Source organism: Enhydra lutris, unplaced genomic scaffold, assembly GCF_002288905.1.
Source record: "Enhydra lutris kenyoni isolate GAN:26980312 unplaced genomic scaffold, ASM228890v2 scaffoldscaffold25, whole genome shotgun sequence".
Taxonomy (NCBI): domain Eukaryota; kingdom Metazoa; phylum Chordata; class Mammalia; order Carnivora; family Mustelidae; genus Enhydra; species Enhydra lutris.
In genome coordinates, this window is record NW_019154109.1 from 17,795,521 (window position 1) to 17,817,274 (window position 21,754).

Genomic DNA, 21,754 nt, shown 5'->3' on the forward strand with positions numbered 1-21,754 from the left:
TAGTCTGAGATGGTATAATTCATGTGTATAAATGCATATTTTACATAAATTTTTAAAAATATATAGAAAACATTCATAGCGTACTTATCTCCCCCCCACCCCTTTCCCTGGTATTTATCAGTTTTCCTCCTGCTACAAGCCTGGGTTTTTCAAGATTGTTTAAGAATTTTCTTTTCTTGGGGCACCTGGGTGGCTCAGTGGTTAAAGCCTCTGCCTTCGGCTCAGGTCATGGTCTCAGGGTCCAGGGATCGAGCCCCGCATCAGGCTTTCTGCTCGGCAGGTAGCCTGCTTCTCTCTCTCTCTGCCTGTGTCTCTGCCTACTTGTGATCTCTCTCTCTCGTCAAATAAACAAAATCTTCAAAAAAAAAAAAGGAATTTTTCTTTTTCTTTCTTTCTTTCTTTCTTTCTTTTTTTTTTTTTAAGAATTTTTTTTTTGCGGGGGGGGGGGTTATTTTTAAGAAATCTCTATACCCGATACAGAGCTTGAACTCAAAACCCTCATAGCAAGAGTCACACTCCGCTGACTGAGCCAGCCAGGCACGCCTGGTTAAGAATTTTCAAGGTGTTTTTTTTATTGCTGCTGGTTTTGTCTTGTATGTGGCAAAGTTCTGAACAGAAAGAGAAATACCCCACACTGGTATAAGAGTCAAAAGAAATTAGTTATCTTTCTGGCTTAAATGCTTTTAATACATGCGCAGTTGAAATTAATTGGTTTATTTCTTCCCATGAGTCTTCAAAGCCTTATGCCGCTTGTGTTCCTATTATGTACTGTCCAGAAACAACTGTAAAGGGACATAATGCCATACCAGGGTGATCATAGAATTCTCTCCTTTAAATATCCTTTGCTATTAATGGGGATATTTGCTCCTTACAGCCTCCTTCACCTACATCCCCTCTCCCCTTTCTTTGATTCCCTGGGCTTGCCCATTCCTGACCCCCATTTGATGAACCATTCTCCTTTTAAAAAAATTCAACTCAGGTGGCTTCTTTTCTATGAAATATCCTAAAACCCATTTTCCTTACCCCATTTACTCCTCATGATGTTGCTTAACTTTGTGCATCCTTCAGCTGTTGTTGGATTTATGTTGTAATTGGTTGTTTGCATTTTTTTCTCTTTTAAACCATAAGTACATACTAATACCCTGTCTTCTCATGTTGCTTAATTCCATGGCCCACTAAAATGGATTAAATTGAAATCTGCAATGCTGGGAACCAAGGAGTTTAAAATTCTGAGTAAAGTCCTGAATGTTTTTGTTTTTTTTTTTTTAGTAAGATTTTTTTTTTTTTCCTTTCTGTGTGTGTATATGTGTGTGTGTGTCCCCGTGTCTGGATTTCTAGAAACATTCTAGATGGTTGAGGGTGCTAAGTCTGTGTCTTTAGATCAGTGGTTCCCACTTCATTAGCAAGCTGTAGCTAAATCTCTTACAGATTTTATAAAAATGTAGTGGGTTTTCTGATTTAGCAGGCCTTGGATGAATCTTAGGATTTTTTTTTTTTTATTTTACTCACTATAAATCCACCCGGTTATTTTGATGGTCACCCAAGTGTGGGAACCACAGCTTCAGATAATAGGTGTTTTATCAGTGTGAGATTCCTCAGGGCAGATTTTATCTGTGTCAGTTGTTGCACAAACTGCTAAGAGCTTACTGAGTTTCTTGGTTTTGGCCTCCAAAGTGTCTAGCATGTCATTTACGGAAATGAAAACAAGTTTAAATTGTCACCTTCACAATGTTTTTAATCTGGGTTTTGAACAATTCTAAAGATAGTGACTATTTAACCTCTTTATTTTTTGTTGTCATTTAAGGAGTGTTCAGCCTTGGTGTTCCTGTAGATGCTCTCTTCTTTATCGGTAACCAGCTGGTGGCTACGAGTCATACAGGGAAAGTGGGAGTGTGGAATGCTGTCACTCAGCACTGGCAGGTTAGTTTTAACTAAAGCATTTACAGAAATGAAAGTGTTTCTGAAAGTCATGCTGATTATGTATTTGCTTTATTTTTGTGGAATTCATAGTGTGTTATTTACTTATTTTCTATTGAGGTGTAATTAACATATGTTAGTTTTAAATGTACAGCATAATGATTTGGTAATTTGTGTATATTGCAAAATGATCACAATAAGTCTAGTTGACATCTTTCACCACATTCAGTTACATGGTTTTTTTCTTCTTATGATGAGAATTTTTAAGATTTATTCTCTTAGCAACTTTCAGATATACAATACAGTATTAACTCTGGTTGTCATGCTGTACATTACATCCCCGTGACTTATTTTATAATTGGAAGTTTGTGTCTTTTTTTTTTTTTTTCCCCAAGTAGGCTCCACACCCATTGTGGGGCTTGAGCTCACAACCTTGAGATCAAGAGTCCCATGCTCTATGTACTGAGCCAGCCAGGCACTGACTTTTTTTTTTTTTTTTTTTTTTTGGGGGGGGGGGGCGACTTGTATCATTGGCCTCCCTACTCCCTCTTGGCCCACCCCCCCACCCACCCCCCCGTGCCGGTGGCAACTACCGGGCTGTCTTGTCTATTGATTGGTTTTTATTTTGTTTTGTTTACTTGTTTATTTTTAGAATCCACATAAGTAGATCATAGGAATTTGTCTGACTTATTTCATTAGGCATAATGCCCTCAAGGTCCATTCATATTATTGTAAATGACATGATTTCTTTTGTGTGTGTGTGTGGTTGAATAATATTCCATTGTATATATATAGTATATGTTCTTTATCTCTTCATCCATTGATGGACACTTAGGTTGTTTCCTTATCTTCACTGTTTTAAATAATGCTGCAATGAACATGGGGATGCAGATATCTTTCTGAGTTAGTGTTTCATTTACTTCAGATACATACCCAGAAGTGGAATTGCTGGATCACATAGTCATTCTATTTTTAATCTTTCTAGAAACCTCCTTTCTGTTTTCCATAGTGGCTATACCAATTTACCTTCTCCAACAGTGCACGAAGGGCCTCTTTTCTCCGCATCCTTGCCAACACTTGTTATTTCTTGTCTTTTCGATAATAGCTATTCTGACAGATGTGAGGTGGTAACTCATTGTGGTTTTGATTTGCATTTCCCTGATGATGAATGATGTTGAGCATGTTTTCATGCACCTGTTGGCCATCTGTAGGTCTTTGGAGAAATGTCTGCTTAGATCCTCTGCCCATTTTTTGTTTCTGTTTTTGATTACACAGAATATTTATTTGTAGTGGTAATTTACTTCTAGATACAGATTTGATTATGTTTTCAAGAATTTTAAATTACTTTGGAAAATGAGTGAGTATTTTAAACTGTGGTTTGACATTTTTTCATTTCTCTGAAGTGTTTTAAGTTCCGTGCTTTGGGAATAGTAGTCCAGGCAGACTTCTTTTCCCGAGTGAAACACAGACCTTGTGAATGTACAAAGCCTTTTCAGAGAAGATAGCAAGTTAAATGACCTCAAGTACTTGAGAGGAACAAGGAGTATAAAAGGGTTATTAGTAATTACCTAATTCTGAAGGAGAGGAAAAGTTAAAGTACTTTAAGCAAAGAGTAACATGATAAGATCCATGTTTTAGGAAGCCACAGGGGTAACCAGTATGAAAGCTGGGCCGGAGATGAGGGGGGTAATGCCGCAATGAGGTGGAGAGATTTGATTAAAGACAGCGGTGGTAGAGATGGCAAAGATGAGACCCTTTGAAAAACATTTCATAACCTTCCTAAAATTACAGGATTGATACCTGGTTTGGGTATGGAAATTAAAGAAGGAGAGAGATGAGCTGTATTTCTAGTTTTGGAGTCCTAGTTTTGACAGATGGATAGTGATAAATGGAACGTAGGAAGAGAAGCAGATATAGTGGGGGACAGTGTGAGGAATAATTAGATTGGTGACATATGTTTACTTTGATATTCCTGAGGGTATCCGAGTGCAGGTGTTCAGTACACATTTGGAGAGACCCCCTTTGGCACATAGGAGCCAAGAAAGGGCTAGGAAGAAGTACTTGGAAACCACAACACTTCCGTGATAATAAGAATAAGATATGGAGAGGGTTTTCCGTTAAGTGGTTGTACGTAGGAAGACAGAGTTAGAACTCTGGGAAACATTAACATTTCAGGGACAAGATAGGAAACCACAAAGGGACATATGTGATATGATTGAGAAATGACATTAGTCTAGGATATGATTTGCAAATATAATTAGCTTTGGGTTGGAGAAAGCCACATTGTGGGAACTGAAGAATTAAGATCAGAGATTGGAGATAGCAAATTCAGAGTTAACCTTTCAAGAGGTTTGGTGAAGGAAAGTAGGGAAACAAAGTGATAGCTTAAGGATTGAGGCTAAATTGTGGTAAAGATGTTCATTGCTTTATTTCATGTTTTCTCTAGGATGCGAGAAGCTCGAGCATGCTTGTAGTCAGAGAGGGGAGTTGTCGGAGAAAGCACACGCAGAGTGAAAGAGTGGAGAGGATTTCTAGTCCCATGGAAGTCAGGAGCGTGTGAGATTTAAAACTGTGTAGAGGGGTTTGCCTGGCAGAGACCAGAGCTACGTCTTTCTCTGACAGAATAAGAAAGGAGTGCTGAAGAACGTAAATTCCAAGAAGGAGAAAGAAGTGGCAGTAGGTATCAGGGGTTGCAGAGATGAGGGGTTTGTAGGGGTTCTGGGGGATAGAGCCGTGTGAGTTTCTCCGTTAGTGCTCGGTGCCAAGAGCAGAGCACGCGAGAGCGGTATCGGCCGGATCTGGGATCGGAGCTGTAATAAGGTGGATGTGAGGATGTGACACACCAAGGGATGAGAAAACCTAAAGATGCAAAGTAGCTGAAATTGGGAGATCAGGAAGTGAGGAGGTGCGGTTAGGCAGAGCAGGACGCAGCGAAGTCAGGGGACTGACGGTTGTTAATGCAGATTGACGACCTGAAGGGAAGGAGAATTGTTGGGAAGATAGGAAGTTGTGGTCAAAGACTTAATTTAAGATTTTGGAGTTGGGACAGTTCTCAGTGATCCTAATGTAGAACTGACTTGAAGGTGACAGTGTCAGATCTAGGACTCAGAAAGCTGTAAGGGTGGTCATTATGTCAGTAAGGTGCCAGGAGAGTAGTAGAGAGTAAGAAGAAACACACCTGTGGCCCAGATGCCCGGATCCTAGCAGAGGTGATGGGTGATGGGTTGATCTGGGTGTTACAGTCCAGGTAGAAATAAATGGTGGTTGAGTGTCACGATGAGTTGAGCTTGTAGAGCAGCATTCCTGAGATCTGGGGCTGATGGTGAGAGAAAATTAGGTTTTATGTTAGATGAGGGAAAGAAGTCCTGTTTTTAGGGAAAAAAAAAATATTAGCTGGAGTGCGCCTTCCGTATAGGCACAGCAGGAGGCATAATGGTTGTCACACACAGTGATGGGCCGAGGAGAGTAGGGAAGGGCTGGTTTCAGTGGATCCAGAGCGTATGTCGAAGAAATGTGGGTGGATTCTTCAGCTGATGACTTTTCTGTAAAGAGGAATGTTAATTTTTACAATTAACGGAAGATTTGCTTTCAGGAAGCTTTATTTGACTAATTCTGTCAAGTCAAAGCTTTTAGCGGGTGAGGGAGGCTATACCATCTGTAAAACCACTCAGGTAAAGAACATGCTTCCTTATTATCTTTTTTGTTTTTTTTTTTAACCAGTGTTTTCAAAACTACATGTAAAAGTTTTCATATCTTTGGGATCCTGAGAACTGTACCAGCATCCTTTATTCTTAAGCTTTTAGTTCCCGGTGTAACCCGCTGCTCCTTGTTTGGTATCCGCATGAGTTCAGAACGTATCTGACAGAGTAGGTTTGTTACTGCATTTCAGGAAGACCTTGGGAAAGTTGAGCATTCATGCAGCAAACAAGCCTTATAGGCCAGTGGATGAATTTCATTGTAGTGCAGAGCAGAGACAGTGTGTAATGAAGTCTCAGCGACTGAAACGCAGATCTCACCCGACACTCCTGTCCTGAGGCTGACTCCTGGAACGGCTGTGACTCTGGTTGTGTGACTCTGGTTGAGTAGGTTCTGTCTGGCCTTCCGCAAAGGTTCTGCCCATGAGTAACACACAGAGTACACAGGACAGCTGTTGTACATACATCAAGATGGATTTGAAGTCTGTAAATCAGATGACTAAGAGAGAGTGTGTATGTGTGTCAGTTCTGCAGGCTGTTATGAAATTGTTGGTGTAGCGGTTTTTATTAGGACAGCTTCCGTAAGGTGGGAGGGGCGGAGAGGGAGAGGGAGAGACTCTTAAGCAGGCTTCACACCCAGTGTGGAACCCCATGCTGGGCTCCCATCATAGAACCCTGAGATCAGGACCTCAGCCAAAGTCAGGAGCTTAGCTGACTGAGCCTCCCAGGCTCCCTAGGACAGCTTCAGTGGGATTTTATTTTATTTTATTTTATTTTATTTTATTTTTAAAGAATTTATTTATTTATGAGCACAAGAAGGAGGGAGGGAGAGAGCAGGAGTCGGGAGAGGACAGAGAGAGAAAGAAAAGCAGACTTACCGCTGAGCAGAGAACCTTGACACGGTGCTTGATCGCAGGACCCTGAGATCATGACCTGAGTCGAAAGCAGATGCTTCACTGACTCATCCCTCATTAAGATCTTAATGAAAATTATATAAAATCATTTTACCTGATTTGAGAAAGAGAAAAGAAAATTGATTTTTTAAAGAGATGTTTTAGTTTTTTGTTCTTTTTTTTTTTTTTGCTTAAACTTATAATCTTGAATGAAAAAGCCACTAAAGAAATGTTCTTTGGAGCACATAGGTGGCTCAGTTGGTTAAATGTCCGAGTCTTGATTTTGGCTCAGATCATGATCTCAGAATCTGAGACCCAGGCCCCGCCCCCTCCTGGCAGGCTCCCCTGCTCACTGGGGAGTCTGCCCCACCCCCTGTCTTTCTCCTCTCTGTCCCTCCCCCTGCTCCTGTTCTCTCTCCTCCCTCCCTCCCCCTGCCTCCATCAAAAATAAATAAATAAAATAAAATAAAATAAATGCCCTTTGATAAGAGGGATATTTTTTTATACCTTGAAGGGGAAGGACTGGGATGAAATAAACATCAGCAAAGAAATCGATAGTAAATCTGGTAAATCTAAAGTGATTATTTAGTTAAGTCATGGATGAGGGTTAAAACATGCTGTTAAAAATGATGACCTAGGTAGAGACTGTGGTTGAAAGACTAGGGGCCTTGTCTTGCTTGGGAACATAGATTGATTTTTTTTTAGACTGATTGTTTTCAAATTATATATCATTTAATTTTGCACATAAGAGAGATCATCACTGTGTGCTGCCTTAGAGGGAAAATCCACTTCCATCGTAGCTTTGTGACCGTCCTGACTCAGCCACATACCTGCATTAGTATAGCTCCTCAGGTTCTCCATGCGAAGTTGTTCGGGTAAAGAAGAGGAGGCCACAGAGTGACCGACTCGCTTATGCTGGGAGAGAAGAACTCATTCCCAACTCCTGTAACCTCACTCGTCCCCTGCTTGTACTGGGGGGGAGGCCTGAAGGCAGAGCAGGATTTGGGTCAAGGGTTGCAGAAAGGGAAGTGGGAAGGCTCTAACCCTGGAGCCCATGGTTCTGGAGAACAGACGGTAGAAATGTTTGTCTGAGCTGTGCCCTGGGATCTTGGAGGTGCTGCCTCTTGCGTTCAAAGGGGACCTAAAGGAGCAGGAATCTCATGCCCTTATCTGTCCCCATCTTCCCACTGAAGATTCTGGGGTAGTGGTTGAAGCTCTTTCTGGAGTGCTAGAACCCAAGAAATGAACTTGGCATGAGGAAACTGGTCATCCGTGTTAAAGTCGTCTTCCCTCCATTCTCCAGATGTCTTTACTCATATGAGTGAAAAGCTCTGTGTCGCTCTCGACGAACTTGTTGGCTCTGAGGAGACCCTGACCTGGGATCAGCACAGGGGGTGGTAACTGAATCGGTGCTATTTCTGTGTGTGACCCCAGAAGGGTCACATAGAAGCGAGGGTCATGTGTCTCCAGCTTTCTCGGAATCATTACTTCCAAGTTTTAGCTTTTGGTTAAACGTGTTCCTTTTATTTAGAAGGGACCCAGATGGTGTGCTGGTACACTCGGTGTTGTCAGGCATGCCCTTCCCTACCTAACTCACGCTCGACTTCTTTGATTTTCAAGTTTCACTTCCTTCCTGAACTCGTCCTTGATCTTTGCCCTTCTCCCCGCATGGGACAGAGCAGAGAATGCTCCCTTCTCTGATGCTGTCTCACACTCTGTTGCAGCACCCATCACACTGTGATTCTCTTTTCTTCCCTCTCTTGCTCTCAGGTTTTTTTCTCGCTCTCAAGCTGACGAGCTCTTACGGAGCATGTGTGAAATCTCACATCCCTCATCCAGTCGGCTTTCTCCTTCTCTGGGCCAGAACCCGATACATGGGAAATAGTTCACTTAAACGTCGGCTCTGCAGTTGCCCAGGCATCTCCTGCCCAGCCTCAAGTGGGGATTCACTTTCATCTTTCTTAATTGCCCCTGCTCTAAAACACATCGGTTGTTTGGTTTGTAGTAGAACTGTGCCCTTTGCTTTTCTTGTAGCACAGATACAGGCAGTTACTAATTTTTAACTAGACCGATTTGCTTGGGTAGGTGTTGTTTTTATTCTAGTACTTTAAGAAAATAAAAGTTTAAGGGGAATTTTTGTCTTGCCATTTCCTAGGAAACAGAGGTAGGGTCTTCGGTGGAAGGAAGGTAGAGAATAGCATCTTGTCAAAGACGCAGTGATGAGTTATCCAGGGATCTGTACTGGCAGTTCTTCAGAGTTCCCTGTGGAGGTGTTTGTGTGTAAAAGTAACTTTCTAAGCACTGTTTAGATATTGTGTTGTTTTTTTTTTTAGTATTTTATTTTTTAAATTTTTTTTTTTAAGATTTTATTTATTTATTTGTCAGAGAGAGAGAGAGAGAGAGAGAGCAAGCACAGGCAGACAGAATGGCAGGCAGAGGCAGAGGGAGAAGCAGGCTCCCTGATGAGCAAGGAGCCCGATGTGGGACTCGATCCAAGGACGCTGGGATCATGACCTGAGCCGAAGGCAGCTGCTTAACCAACTGAGCCACCCAGGCGTCCCTTATTTTTTAAATTTTTAAAAAAGATTTTATTTATTTATTTGACAGATCACAAGTAGAGAGGCAGGCAGAGAGAGAGGCGAGTAAGCAGGCTCCCCGCTGAGCAGAGAGCCCAGTGCGGGGCTTGATCCCAGGACCCTGGGATCATGACCTGAGCTGAAGGCAGAGGCTCAGTCCACTGAGCCACCCAGGAGCTCCAGGTTGTTTTTTTTTGTTTGTTTGTTTGTTTGTTTTTTTAATTAAATAATCTCCAAACCCTGTGTAGGGCTCAGACTCAAGATACTCGAACTCATGATTGAGATCCTTGCTTTACTCAGTTAGTCAGACAACCCTAGTGAGGTTTTTGTTTTGTTTTGTTTTAGTTAAGAGTCAAAATTTTCAGCAAATTGAGCAGGAAATGTAAATGATAATTAATACCTAACATCTAATAATAATCTTCCTACGTCAGGTTCAAGATGTGGTTCCTATAACGAGTTACGACACTGCTGGCTCATTCCTGCTACTGGGATGCAACAATGGATCAATATACTACATAGGTAAGTTTGTGGCCATGTAGCCTGGTCCTGTTTAATATGATTTTTTAAAAATAAAATACTATTTTTAAAAATTTTAAATAGAAAGGGGTGCCTGGGTGGCTCAGTGGGTTAAAGCCTCTGCCTTCGGCTCAGGTTGTGATCCCAGGGTCCTGGGATCGAGCCTCGCATCGGGCTCTCTGCTCAGCGGGGAGCCTGCTTCTCCCTCTCTCTCTGCCTACTTGTGATCTCTGTCTGTCAAATAAATAAATAAAATCTTAAAAAAAATTTTTTTAAATAGATGCACTATTTTAATACTTAAAATGTTTATGTTTTAGATATGCAGAAGTTCCCTTTGAGAATGAAGGATAATGATCTTCTTGTAACCGAGCTTTACCATGATCCTTCAAATGATGCCATTACGGCGCTGAGCGTTTACCTCACACCCAAAACAAGTTAGTACCTGGCAAAATTCTTACAAATTCTTGACCTTTTTTTGAGGATGTATGTGTATTATTGGTTTATTATGCTAAAACTAATAATAGTTTCTTTTTGAGAACTGCAGTTTGGAGGATATCATCTCTCCGTCTGAAGTTCATATTTGGTCATGTATTGAAGCCAAACATGACCCATAAGCAAGCATAAGTTGAGGTGGGAAATGAGGACTTGTCCTCTTCCGAGTTATATTGAAGTAAAGCATTGCAGTATTAACTAAGGTTATTAAAAAGTAATCTGTACATTTACCTTCCTACTTACTGTAGCTGATTTTGTTTTGAAATTGGGAGCTTTTTGTTTTTTTAACTAAAAGTGAGAAAGCTTTCAGACTGTTAATCTCTGCTGGAAATTGCCTTATTTCCTTGGAAAGATTTTAATTTGTTATGGAAAAAAAAAAAAACATTTTATTTGGAGGTTTAGTATCTGTAGCTTTCAGTCTTTCCAAGACCATTGCAATGAAATTTTATTAAGAATTTTTGTGTTTTTTATATTTTTACATTCTAGATCAAAAGAAAACATAAGTGGGAAATTTAAAATTTATCTGTAATGAATCGTAGTAAATATTAACGTGTCTAGCAGAATTCATATATTTGAATGTGGCACTCATATAAAATCATCACTTTATTGAATTCATTGAAGAAGTGATCTTCAGTGGAAATATTTTAATGTATGCAGCTGATTTTGATTAATATTACAGTAGGATTTCAGCTGTCTTGTGTTAAAATGGGTCCGTAAACACGGTCTTATGTGTTGGCTGCTTGTGTGCAGCAGTTGACAGAGTTGAGTGGTTGTGACAGAAAGTACGGCACGGAAAGTTCGAAATATTTGCCATCTAGCTTTTTACAGAAAGTTTGCTGTCCTCTGCTATAGAATGAGATGTGCTTTTCTTTTCAATCAAGTTTAAAAGGGAGGAAAAACCTTGGCAGTGGCAGGGGGAGACCGGGGTGACTTTTTAGGTTAGAAGCGTTTGCTGCAGTGTGTTCCTTCTCTTCTGATTCAGGTGTTTTCAGGTGAATCGGGCAGAATAACTATTAAAGCTAAAAGATTCTCTATCTGTGAACCTCTTAAGTATAGTGGTCACTGAGCTCCATTCTATCCTTAAATATGTAATGAAGTCTGGACACTTGTCTTTAAAAAAAAAACAGGCACAGGTGAGCTTGACAGAGAGCTGTGCGTAGTTAGAAGACACACCGAAGGTGGGGATGATGTCAGCGACGTCATGGGTGTATTTGCTTCAGAGCTAAGTGTTTTGAGTCTGTTAAATAGTATATACATGAGTATTCAAGAAAGAATCAATAATACAAGAAAAGTAAAAGTAAAACACATGGTTCTTCCAGGCCAGAAATGGTAATGGAATATTGCTTTAGAAATACTGTTAGGAAATACTTAGTGTGTCAGATTTAGTAATTCTTTAAACATTTGTAGAAGACCTGCCATGTCTCAGGCACTCCGTAAGGTGATACAAATAAAAAGGTGGTTGTGACTGAGTCCCTGTCAGTGATGAGTGGAGACAGACTTGGAAACAGAGGAGCGGGTGTTAGAGTGACGGCGATAGACCCTAACAGGCAGCACGGGGAGGGCTGCACGAGCCCATCCGGGAGGGAGGCCTGGGAAAGGACTTGCGAAGGAAATAACGATTTTAGTACGGTGTCTGTGCCGGGCTGGATTTGGGGCTTGTGAAGGCACGGAATCCAGCTCTGTCGCTTTTCTCCCAGGGCAGCTTTGTGTCGTCATCTGATGTGTCCCCTTTCAACTTGTGCCCTCGTGCAGGTGTCTCTGGGAACTGGATTGAGATTGCCTATGGTACGAGCTCTGGAGCGGTGCGTGTGATCGTGCAGCACCCGGAGACGGTGGGCTCGGGCCCGCAGCTTTTTCAGACTTTCACCGTTCACCGAAGTCCTGTTACAAAAATCATGCTGTCCGAGAAGCATCTGGTATCAGGTAAAGTCCTGGTGAGGAGCTCTGTCCCCTTAAAACCTTGTTTGCCTGTGTGTAATTTTCTAGACTCCACGAATGGATAGAAGAGAAAAAACACTGGTTTATGTGAGAAAAACATATTAAAAGAAATGGTAGGAAAGTTTAATAACTGAAGAAATGTTATGGTTGTTTGTTAAAGAAAATTTATTTTTAATTTTGCCTGATTGTAGTATACATAAATCTAGTAAAGAGTTGAGCATATCTTTTACTTACTCTCTATTCTAATATTTTGTTCTCCTGGCAGATTATTTGAGGAAAATTACATTTTTTTGCGTTTGTTGTTCCTTAGTCATTGGGTTTTTTTTTTTTAAATGTAGATACTAATTAGATACTTAGATGATACAGATTTTTAAGCTTAATGAGTGTGACACTCACAGTATGATGATCACACAGTAAAATTCCATTGATGAGGTTCACTGTATATGAAATTTCTAAAAGGCTTTAATTTTCTTTTGAGTCAGGTATATCAGTAGAGTTTGCTTTTACATTAAATCTTTTGTAGATCAGTTCCTGCCTAACTTAAACTTTTTATAAGCATCATTTTCATCTATCAAGTTTATTGTTTGTTTGAAGACTACGTCATACTAAAAGGTGATGCATCTTTGACTAATCTGCAGTCTAAGTAAACACTCATGGGGCTGAAATACCTTGTCCACGGATGGATGGATGGGTGGGTGGATGGATGGGTGCATGGATGGGTGTGCTTTTATTGATATTTAATTGCTTGAGTATAAAGTCAAGTGGTTTTGAGTATAATTATGCCCCCCACCCCAAACAATCCATTTCTCTCCTCTTTAGGTTTTCTTTTTTTTTTTTTTTTTTTAAAGATTTTTTATTTAGTCATTTGACAGAGAGAGATCACAAGTAGGCAGAGAGGCAGGCAGAGAGAGAGAGGAAGGGAAGCAGGCACCCTGCCGAGCAGAGAGCCCAATGCGGGGCTCGATCCCAGGACCCCAAGACCATGACCCGAGCCGAAGGCAGAGGCTTAACCCACTGAGCCACCCAGGCACCCCCTCTTTAGGTTTTCTTAAAGCAGCTCACCTGCCTCTCTGAAGAGTCTTTGTCACACTCTTGTTGGTTCCTCCTCTTTTGCCCAGTTACTAAGTGTTGGGTTGCCTCAGAGCTCTTCCTCGATTCTCCATTCTTCCTTGTCTGTAGTGTTCTTGGTGACTTGAGTGTTATCGTCTGTGTGTCAGTGACCCCCCAGACTTTTTCTTCACCTGTGACCATTCACAGAGTTCCAAACTTGTATATCTAGGGTCTGTCTCTGGTTGGATAGACATGTCAGAATTAACCTGGATAAACAGTACTTTCGCTGTTTCCCTCAGAAGCCATCTCAGTACACAGTATCACCAGTGCTCATTTCCTCAAGCTGAAGACCTAGGAACTGCTCTTGGTTCTTCCCTTTCTCACATCCCCACAAATGTGTAATCTGTCACTGAGTCCTTTTAGCTTTGCTTCAACCTATGTCACAGATCTGATCACTCGGTGTCCATTGCTGCCAGCCTGGTAGCTTTTATCATTTCTCCCCCAGATCACTGAGCTCAAATGTTTTTTTTGTCTGTTTCTCTCTTGCCTCTCTGTGGTTCATGTTCCTTATGGTAGGTAGAGCCAGAAATATCTTTTAAAAATGTAAACCTTGCTGATTCCCAATGGCTTCCTATTGAGTGCAGGATAAATAAATGAATAGGGTTTTTGCTGTTATGGGTCCTGTCTTCTTTTCAAGTCTCTTTTTCTCTCTGCCCTTCATGTCACTTTCCTCATTGCTCACAACACCCTAACCCTTTGGCTTTTTGATTTGTTAAAAATGCTTCAGAACTTTTGCACTTCTTTTTCTTAAGATTTTATTTACTTATTTGACAGACAGAGATCACAAGTAGGCAGAGAGGCAGGCAGAGAGAGAGGAGGAAGCAGGCTCCCGCTGAGCAGACAGCCTGATGCGGGGCTCAATCCCAGGACCCCAGGATCATGACCCAAGCCAAAGGCAGAGGCTTTAACCCACTGAGCCGCCCAGGCGCCCTTGCACTTCTTTTTATTTGAAATGTTTCACCCCTTGATACTTGTTTGGTTGCCTTCTTGTCATTCAGGTCCTTTTCCAGTACCTCCTCAGTGAGGCCACCCAGTCCCGCTCAGCCAGACGTCTCTCCAGGTCGCTTTCCCTGTCACCATCTTGATTGGTTTTCTTCATAGACTTATCCCTGGATCATTGTTCTGTTTGCTTATTTATCGTCTGTCTCCCTCTGAAGAATGTCAGTCTTACAGTAGCAGAAGCTCTTTTACTCTGTTCTCAACACTTAACCGTACTTCTTTGACACATAAAAGATGCTGAAGAAATGTTACGTAAAATGAGGTAATTGGATCCTATGAGAAAATAAGACTGTTTTGCCAAGGTTATTGTGATGTTCAAATGACCATACTTAGACTCCTGAGTGCTGTTGTTTTGATGGTGATGAGGCTCCTGCAGGGTGAGGTTCCAGAGAACTACACAGTGCGATCTGCATTTTAACATCAAATATTTCTTGTAGGTTTGAAATTTAAATAAGTTTGTCAAGAAAAATGTCCAGTTGAGCTAAAAATCGAGAGTATTTTATGTTAACTCGGTTACATTATTCTGCCACCTGGTGGATACCAACATGTATGTAACGACATTCGTTTTCTGATAGTGTTAGTTTTCATGTCTTAAATAGACACTTAAATGATAATTTTAACATAATAGTCATAATCGCCTGTTGAATCACTTTAAGTGTTTAAGGTATTTTCTTTTTTTTTTTTTTAAGGTATTTTTCTGAATCCTGTTAAGCGTAAGAGTGAAATCAGGAAATTATTTTCCATGAAGTTGATTAAACAGCCTAGAACTAAATGTCTCCTTTTTCACCAGAAACCAGTATCCTGAGACATGAGAATTTTGTTACATAAGTAACACTGATACTTTGAATTTTTATTGCTATTTGTTAAAATTAAATTTCTGAAGTTCTGTTTCAAATTTGCAACTGTGGCCATTTACCCAGTAGGAAAGGTGTGTATATATGAAAGTTTGGATACTTTCCTAGTATTTACTGGTGAAGTCATAGCTCATTGCTAAAAATAGCACATTCTCTGGAATCCATATAAATTGCACTTTTCCATTAAAAAGGAATGCCACAAAAGCACATTTATTTATTTATTTATTTATTTTTTGAAGCACTTTTTTTTTTTTTTAAAGATTTTATTTATTTATTTGACAGAGATCACAAGTAGGCAGAGAGGCAGGCAGAGAGAGAGGAAGGGAAGCAGGCTCCCTGCTGAGCAGAGAGCCCGATGCGGGACTCGATCCCAGGACCCTGGGATCATGACCTGAGCTGAAGGCAGCGGCTTAACCCACTGAGCCACCCAGGCGCCCAAAGCATGTTTTTTTTTAATAAGGCATGCCACAAATGTACTTTTTTCCTTTTACATTAATATCAGTTGCTGGTTTATATTTTCTAAAGGAGTATTTAGATAAAAAACAATAGAGGTCAGGTACTTGTTAGATATCTCAATATATATCCACTTAATATTATTTACATGAAAAAAAAAGCTAGTTGGAGTATGTTTCTTAAATATAGCCTCTCATTTTATATAAAAATACTTCTTTATTTTAATTTTCCTTAATATAGCTATGAGTGGGCGATACAAGCTTTTTGACAAGTGTAATTTGTGGCAGTAAATTTTCAGGAACTCCTGATCTAGGTTGTTTAATATTTAACAGAAGCAGTTTCAGTGGTTGAAAAAAATAAACTGCACAACTCATTTACTATGTAGTTTAGCCACAGAACAGAATAATATTCAGCATCTTTTGTCTTACGTACACCTTTTTTTTTTTTTTTAACCTTTTTTACATTTATACTCAACAGGCTACTTTTATAAGGACTCATGGATTTACTCACATTCCTTAGATTTGTAGCAAGGTAAACTGTATTCAGTTCTTTCAATTTTGTTGGCTAGGTACAGATTAAATATAACTTTAGGGTAGATATGTCATCAGCCATTCAAAATATGCTGTGATCCAAGGTTATAGTTTAAAAAGTTAAAATTTGTTTATAAAAGTGATTTTGTTGATGCTTTTATAATCTATATTTAACAACTTGTTTTTTCTTTCCTAGTGTGTGCCGATAATAATCATGTCCGGACATGGACGGTAACACGATTCAGAGGCATGATCTCTACTCAGCCAGGTTCTACTCCGTTAGCGTCGTTCAAGATACTGTCTCTGGAGGAGACGGAAAGTCACGGAAGCTATTCCTCTGGAAATGACATAGGTGGGTTAGATAATTTGGGGGCATTTTCAAGTACTTTGTGGGCAATGGAGAAGTAGTATGTTAACTGTAGTAGAAACCTAAAACTGAGTTTCAAATAGAAATTTTTCACTTCAGTTTTGAAACTCATTTAAAAGAAATTTAATGTGTTTCTTAGTTCTATAAATTCACAAATTATAGCCTTTTTTTGTTTAAAAAGTTGAGAGCAAAGTTTTTATCTGTTTATCATTTCCTTATTAAAATAGTATCTCCAAATGCTAACCACTTTAGGTTGTAATTAAAAGTCAGGATAGGGAAAAAAATAAATAAATAAAAGCCAGGATAGCAGTGCACATTTGACACCTGAAGCTTTTTTTTTTTTCTTTTATTGCTAATAATCTGAAAATAAAATTTTGAAGCTGGCAAAGGGCTGGCTGTGTTACCTGCTAGCAGTTGTCTTGATGGCATTGCAGTGGCTTTTAGAAAATGATAATAGCACATCTCAGTCAATACGCTCTGATTTCAGCACAAAGTATATTAAGTTGGTGTGATTTGTCCGTCACGACACCATATGACACATGTGGATGTGGATTTTCTCTCTCTCTCTCTCTCTCTCTCTTAGACACACACACACACACACACACACACACACACACAGTCTTCACAGAGACAATCATTTTCCCCAGGGGCCCTTTTGGAAGAATTTCTACTGTATATACATTGTGTCTCACGTACTTTTAATAGTTCATAAGACCTGCTCACTGACTCCTGTGCCTGTCTGGTCATTTTTTAAATAAGCAGAAATTTAGCACTGATGGAAAATAGGGAGTATATGAGAGGTCTTCTACTAGATTTGTTTTATGTGAAACATTTAAATATATGTCCATCCAGAATATGCCCTCACGGTAAAGATTTCAAAGTAGTTATCTTTTTTTTTTTAAGATTTTATTTGTTTGACAGAGAGAGAGAGGGGGACACAGACTCCTCGCTGAGCAGAGAGCCTGATGCAGGGCTCAATCCCAGGACCCTGGGATCATGACCTGAGCTGAAGGCACAGGCTTAACCCACTGAGCCATCCAGGGGCCCCTCAAAATAGTTATCTTTGAAAAAAATACAAGCTGCTTATGGGAATTATACTACCACAGTCTTAGTGTTTTTTTTCAAAGAAACACTAGGTTTTGGTGATTTGAACGAACTGCTCTGTGACACAGTTTTCTATGTGATCTAGGCACTGGAAGTTTAGTTTTATCTTATCAATGTATTTTTTTTTCCTGATTTATTGAGCTATAATTGACATATAACATTGTGCAGGGTTAAGTTACAGCATCAACAATTATATTGAGTGCCTTTGCTCCAAGTATTAGAAATATTAAAAAAAAAAAGAAAAAGAAAAAGATAAAGAAAAAAGAAATGCAGTGAACCTCAAGTTGCAGTGTAGTGACCAGTGGGGATAAAAAGCAAACAGTTACATGGGCGAGGCACCCAGGGCAGATAGTGCTAGTGTCCGTGCTAGCTGTTGCGGCCTACCGTCCCAGTTAATCTTCCTGACAATTTTATGAGGTAGATTATTGCCACTTAACATTGATGGAAACTGACGAGGTCTTAATGTTTGGACTAAAACTTTGAGCTGAGACACGAAGGTATAGAATGTTACCGGATCGGGACATTATTGTCAGAGAAAACAGCATGGTAGAGGGATAGAGGCCCAGAGAACCTGGCAAGTTTAGAAAATGTCAAGGTCATTAGTAGTTGCTGGTACGTGGGTAAGAATTGTAGGGCGTGAGACTGGGTGGAAGGGCAGGGTCCGATCATGGAATGTCGGATCAGGGAGAACATGTGTAATGTGTATAAACAGATGTTTTGGAACAGCCCTGTAAGTGACAATAGCCTTGTGAAATATTTGAAAGAGGGAAGGGAGATTTCCCCCCCCCTTTATAATTTTTTAAGAAAATATTTTAAGAGCTAGACGTTCAGGCTAGTGGAACAGAATAGAAAGTCCAGCTTCAGAGGCTCCTGTGGGTGGGATCTGGACGGCAGTGGGCAGCTGAGTAATCAGTATCAGAGACCGCTGTGAAACAAAGAACAGAGCGACTTAGAAAGCAAGAAGTTCAGAGGAGTCTTTTTGATTCCCTGCTCCTTCTTCACCATTGAATATAGACGCCTGAGAACATTTTGTGTTCTGAAGGAGCCAGCTTGGGGAGAGGAGTTGGAGAAACTTGAAGTTCGGGGTGGGGGGGGTGTGGATCATTGAGGTGCAAAAAGTTATGTGAGAATCTCCGATGAAGGTAAAGGTTGAAGGGAGAGAAGATACAGTCCCAGAACCCTCGTTCCTGGTTATTTTATTCATCATCGCTATTTTGACTTTGGTTATGGATTATTGAATGAGGACCGTCATTTCCTCCAGTAGAATCAGACCTCAGAAGACTGTCCAGTTGCTGAGCCCCTGCACAGCCTCGTGAGGAGCCAGACGTCTTGGTTGTGAACTCCAGTTCCGTTAGGCAGGACCCATGAGGTCTTTGGTTCCCTGATTTCTTGATGCCTTACTTTTCTTATCTGTAAAATGAAGATAATAATAGTGTATCCCTTATGTGGTTGTTAAGAAGACTAAAATGAGTTACTTGGGAAGCATTTCCTGTGGCACACAGTGAGCATAGTGTAGGTACTTGCTAGCTAATAAAGATGTTCCAGTTATTAATTAGGTGTGATTCACGTAAGGTAAAATTGTTTCATACATCACATACTTTTTGTGAATAACCAGTTGGTATTATTTTAGCGAGTGAGTATGAAAACGAGAATTATTAGAATTTTATGTTTAAGTTTTGCATGAAATATTTTTTTTTATATTCTTCAGAATCTTTCTAAAATATATGAGCTAGTCACCTGCCTTGCCAAGTACAATCAAGTAAAAATAATTGAATTCTTTTTTTCAGATGGATAACCTTGCAGGGTGCAGCAGGTTTTTGATTAATTAAATTGTTTTTTTTTATTAATTAAATTCTGTTTAATGAGGTTGCGCTTTATTCTTTAAGGGTTTGCATGCAGCTTTGCAAGAAAAAGAGTAAAATCCATAATACATAATTTTACTTATATATCCTTTTTCTGAGGTTATAAGAAACTGAGCACATTCTCAAAGATAAAACATGTAGAGCCTATATTTTAACAGGTCTCATTCTGGTACTCTTGATGTATAGTCTTATGCAAATTAATGCCTTCAGCTTTAATGGCCATAGTGCATAAAATACAACTTGAAATTTTATGTATTTCTTTAAGAAAGATTTAATGCAAGTTGGAGTACTTGCCAAAGCCCTTCATTCTTGTCTGACTTGGACATGGAATACACAATGCTATATAGTGATGGGCATGGAAAAATTTTTTTTTCCTCTTTGGTATTGATATTCACGTTCCTTTTGTTCAGTGAAACCAACCGAATTTCAGTTAACTTGTTTTGGCATTGTCTGTTTCCTAACCCAGGGCCTTTCGGAGAGCGAGATGATCAACAGGTGTTTATCCAGAAAGTTGTTCCCATCACCAACAAACTGTTCGTAAGACTCTCATCGACTGGGAAAAGGTAAAACTTTATTGTAGAGGTGTTTATATTCAGAAGTCACTTTTGTCTTAAAAAACCTGTTGAATAATTTGGCATATTGATGAAAGAGTGCTACCAGAAACAAATTGTTGAAAAAAGAAATCTAGTCATAATCTTGTGATCATTTTAGCTTAAAATAAAGACAGTATTTAGTCCTTATCCTCTAGCATTTATTTAGATTTTCAAGCATGCTGAGGATAGTGAAGGACAAGTTATAGAGCAAGAGTCATGAATTTGATGGCAGAGAGTTGGACTAAATTCTAATTATGACATTTGCTCTTAACTAGCTATGAAAATTCAACTTGTTGCTTTTTTTCTCTGAGCCCCCCCTCCCCCGCCAGTTTCTTTATAAAATAAAGTTCACCTACCATGGCAAGATGTTATAAGATAAAATGAGTTAAAAACGTGAAATATCTTGTGTGGTCCCTGGCACTAACAGATGCACAATGGAAGTTCATTTCCCCTTCTTTTTCCATTTGAGTGAAATTTTACTTCTTTTAAATTATTACATGTAGCTTCACAGATTGAGCTGCTGTATGTTTCTCTTCTTTAAAAACCTAAGATTTGGGTGCCTGGGTGGCTCAGTCGTTAAGCATCTGCCTTCAGCTGAGGTCATGATCTCAGGATCTTGGGATCAAGCCCCGTATCAGGCTTCCTGCTTGGCAGAAAGCCTGCTTCTCCCTCTCCCACTCTGTTTGCTTGTGTTCCCTCTCTCGCTGTGTCTCTCTCTGTCAAATAAATAAATAACATCTTAAATAAAATAAATAAAAATAAAAACCTACAATTTTTTTGCAGGCCAAACAAGGGAAAAAGGTAGAATTCCTAGTAGTAGTCATTAAGAAGTTTACGGATTTTCATATAAATGTTAACAAATGCTACTGATATTCTTACCCTTCAGCATATGGTCTCTGATATTTTAAAGAATAATCTCTTGGAGATACATTTTCTTCCATCAAAGTTCATTGCATGTAGTCCTCAGCAGTTGTTAAATGAATTGATGCTAGAGAATGATTTTTATGTACTAAACTATCTTTTTGTCACCTTGTTTTTTTTAAAGAAAATGTATTAGAAGCCTGTGATGTAGTTAGAAGTTGAATTATTATCTTGAGAAATGTTGTAAGTCATTGTGATTTATTGTGTTCTCTGCATATTCAGTGAAGATGTTGCCAAACATTTATTAAAACTGCCGCATAACATCTTCTAACGACGTAGTATTTCATAGCCTTGTTCAATTCTAGTGTCTCCTCTCTTCTGTTACTTTAAAGATTTATTTACTTATTTTAGAGAGAGCTCAAGCAGGAAGGGGGAGGGGCAGAGGGAGAAGGAGAGAGAAACCCACGTAGACTCTGCACTGAGTGTGGAGCCTGACGTGGGGCTCAATGACCCCAAGATCAGACTCGAGCCTAAACTAAGGGTCGTAAGCTCAACCGACTGTGCCACCCAGGTGCCCCTTTTCTGTTACTGTAAACAGTAGCAGAGTGTTAGAAGCAATTATAATCTGTATAACAAAATAAATTTTATAATTTTTATATTTACGATTCCAGAGGAAAAGATATGTTTATAAAAATAATCAGAAATTATTTTACAGAATCGAATAGGAAACCAACCCTTTATGAAGCTAATGTAAAGCAAAGCTTTTGTTTAAAGATAGTTCAGATTCTTAAGAATGAGAAGTAAAATGAAAAGGTTTTATTGAAAGTGGGCAGCGAACAAACCTTATCAGCGTTTTAAAGGAAGAAGTAATTCTAAGGAATCTAGCCCATAGGAAAAACAAAAAGCAAAATCATCTTTGTTTTCAAGCAGATAGGTTTATATTGTTTCATTTGACTTTATTTTAGATGTAAACAGTAATCTAGATTTATAAAAT

The 21,754-nt window shown here is 39.5% G+C and overlaps 1 protein-coding gene across 2 annotated transcripts in view; it reads left to right on the forward strand.

Annotated features, from left to right (window-relative positions):
• The window catches only part of LOC111151120 (potassium channel tetramerization domain containing 3), a 51,422-nt gene that overhangs the window by 25,417 nt on the left and 4,251 nt on the right, over nucleotides 1–21,754 (forward strand). For both annotated transcript variants that reach the window (XM_022508905.1, XM_022508906.1), the window contains exons 10-15: nucleotides 1,805–1,920; nucleotides 9,513–9,600; nucleotides 9,915–10,031; nucleotides 11,842–12,012; nucleotides 16,170–16,325; nucleotides 19,773–19,869. In XM_022508905.1, the coding sequence (XP_022364613.1) occupies nucleotides 1,805–1,920; nucleotides 9,513–9,600; nucleotides 9,915–10,031; nucleotides 11,842–12,012; nucleotides 16,170–16,325; nucleotides 19,773–19,869 (745 nt within the window). The remainder of the gene's footprint in view (nucleotides 1–1,804; nucleotides 1,921–9,512; nucleotides 9,601–9,914; nucleotides 10,032–11,841; nucleotides 12,013–16,169; nucleotides 16,326–19,772; nucleotides 19,870–21,754) is intronic.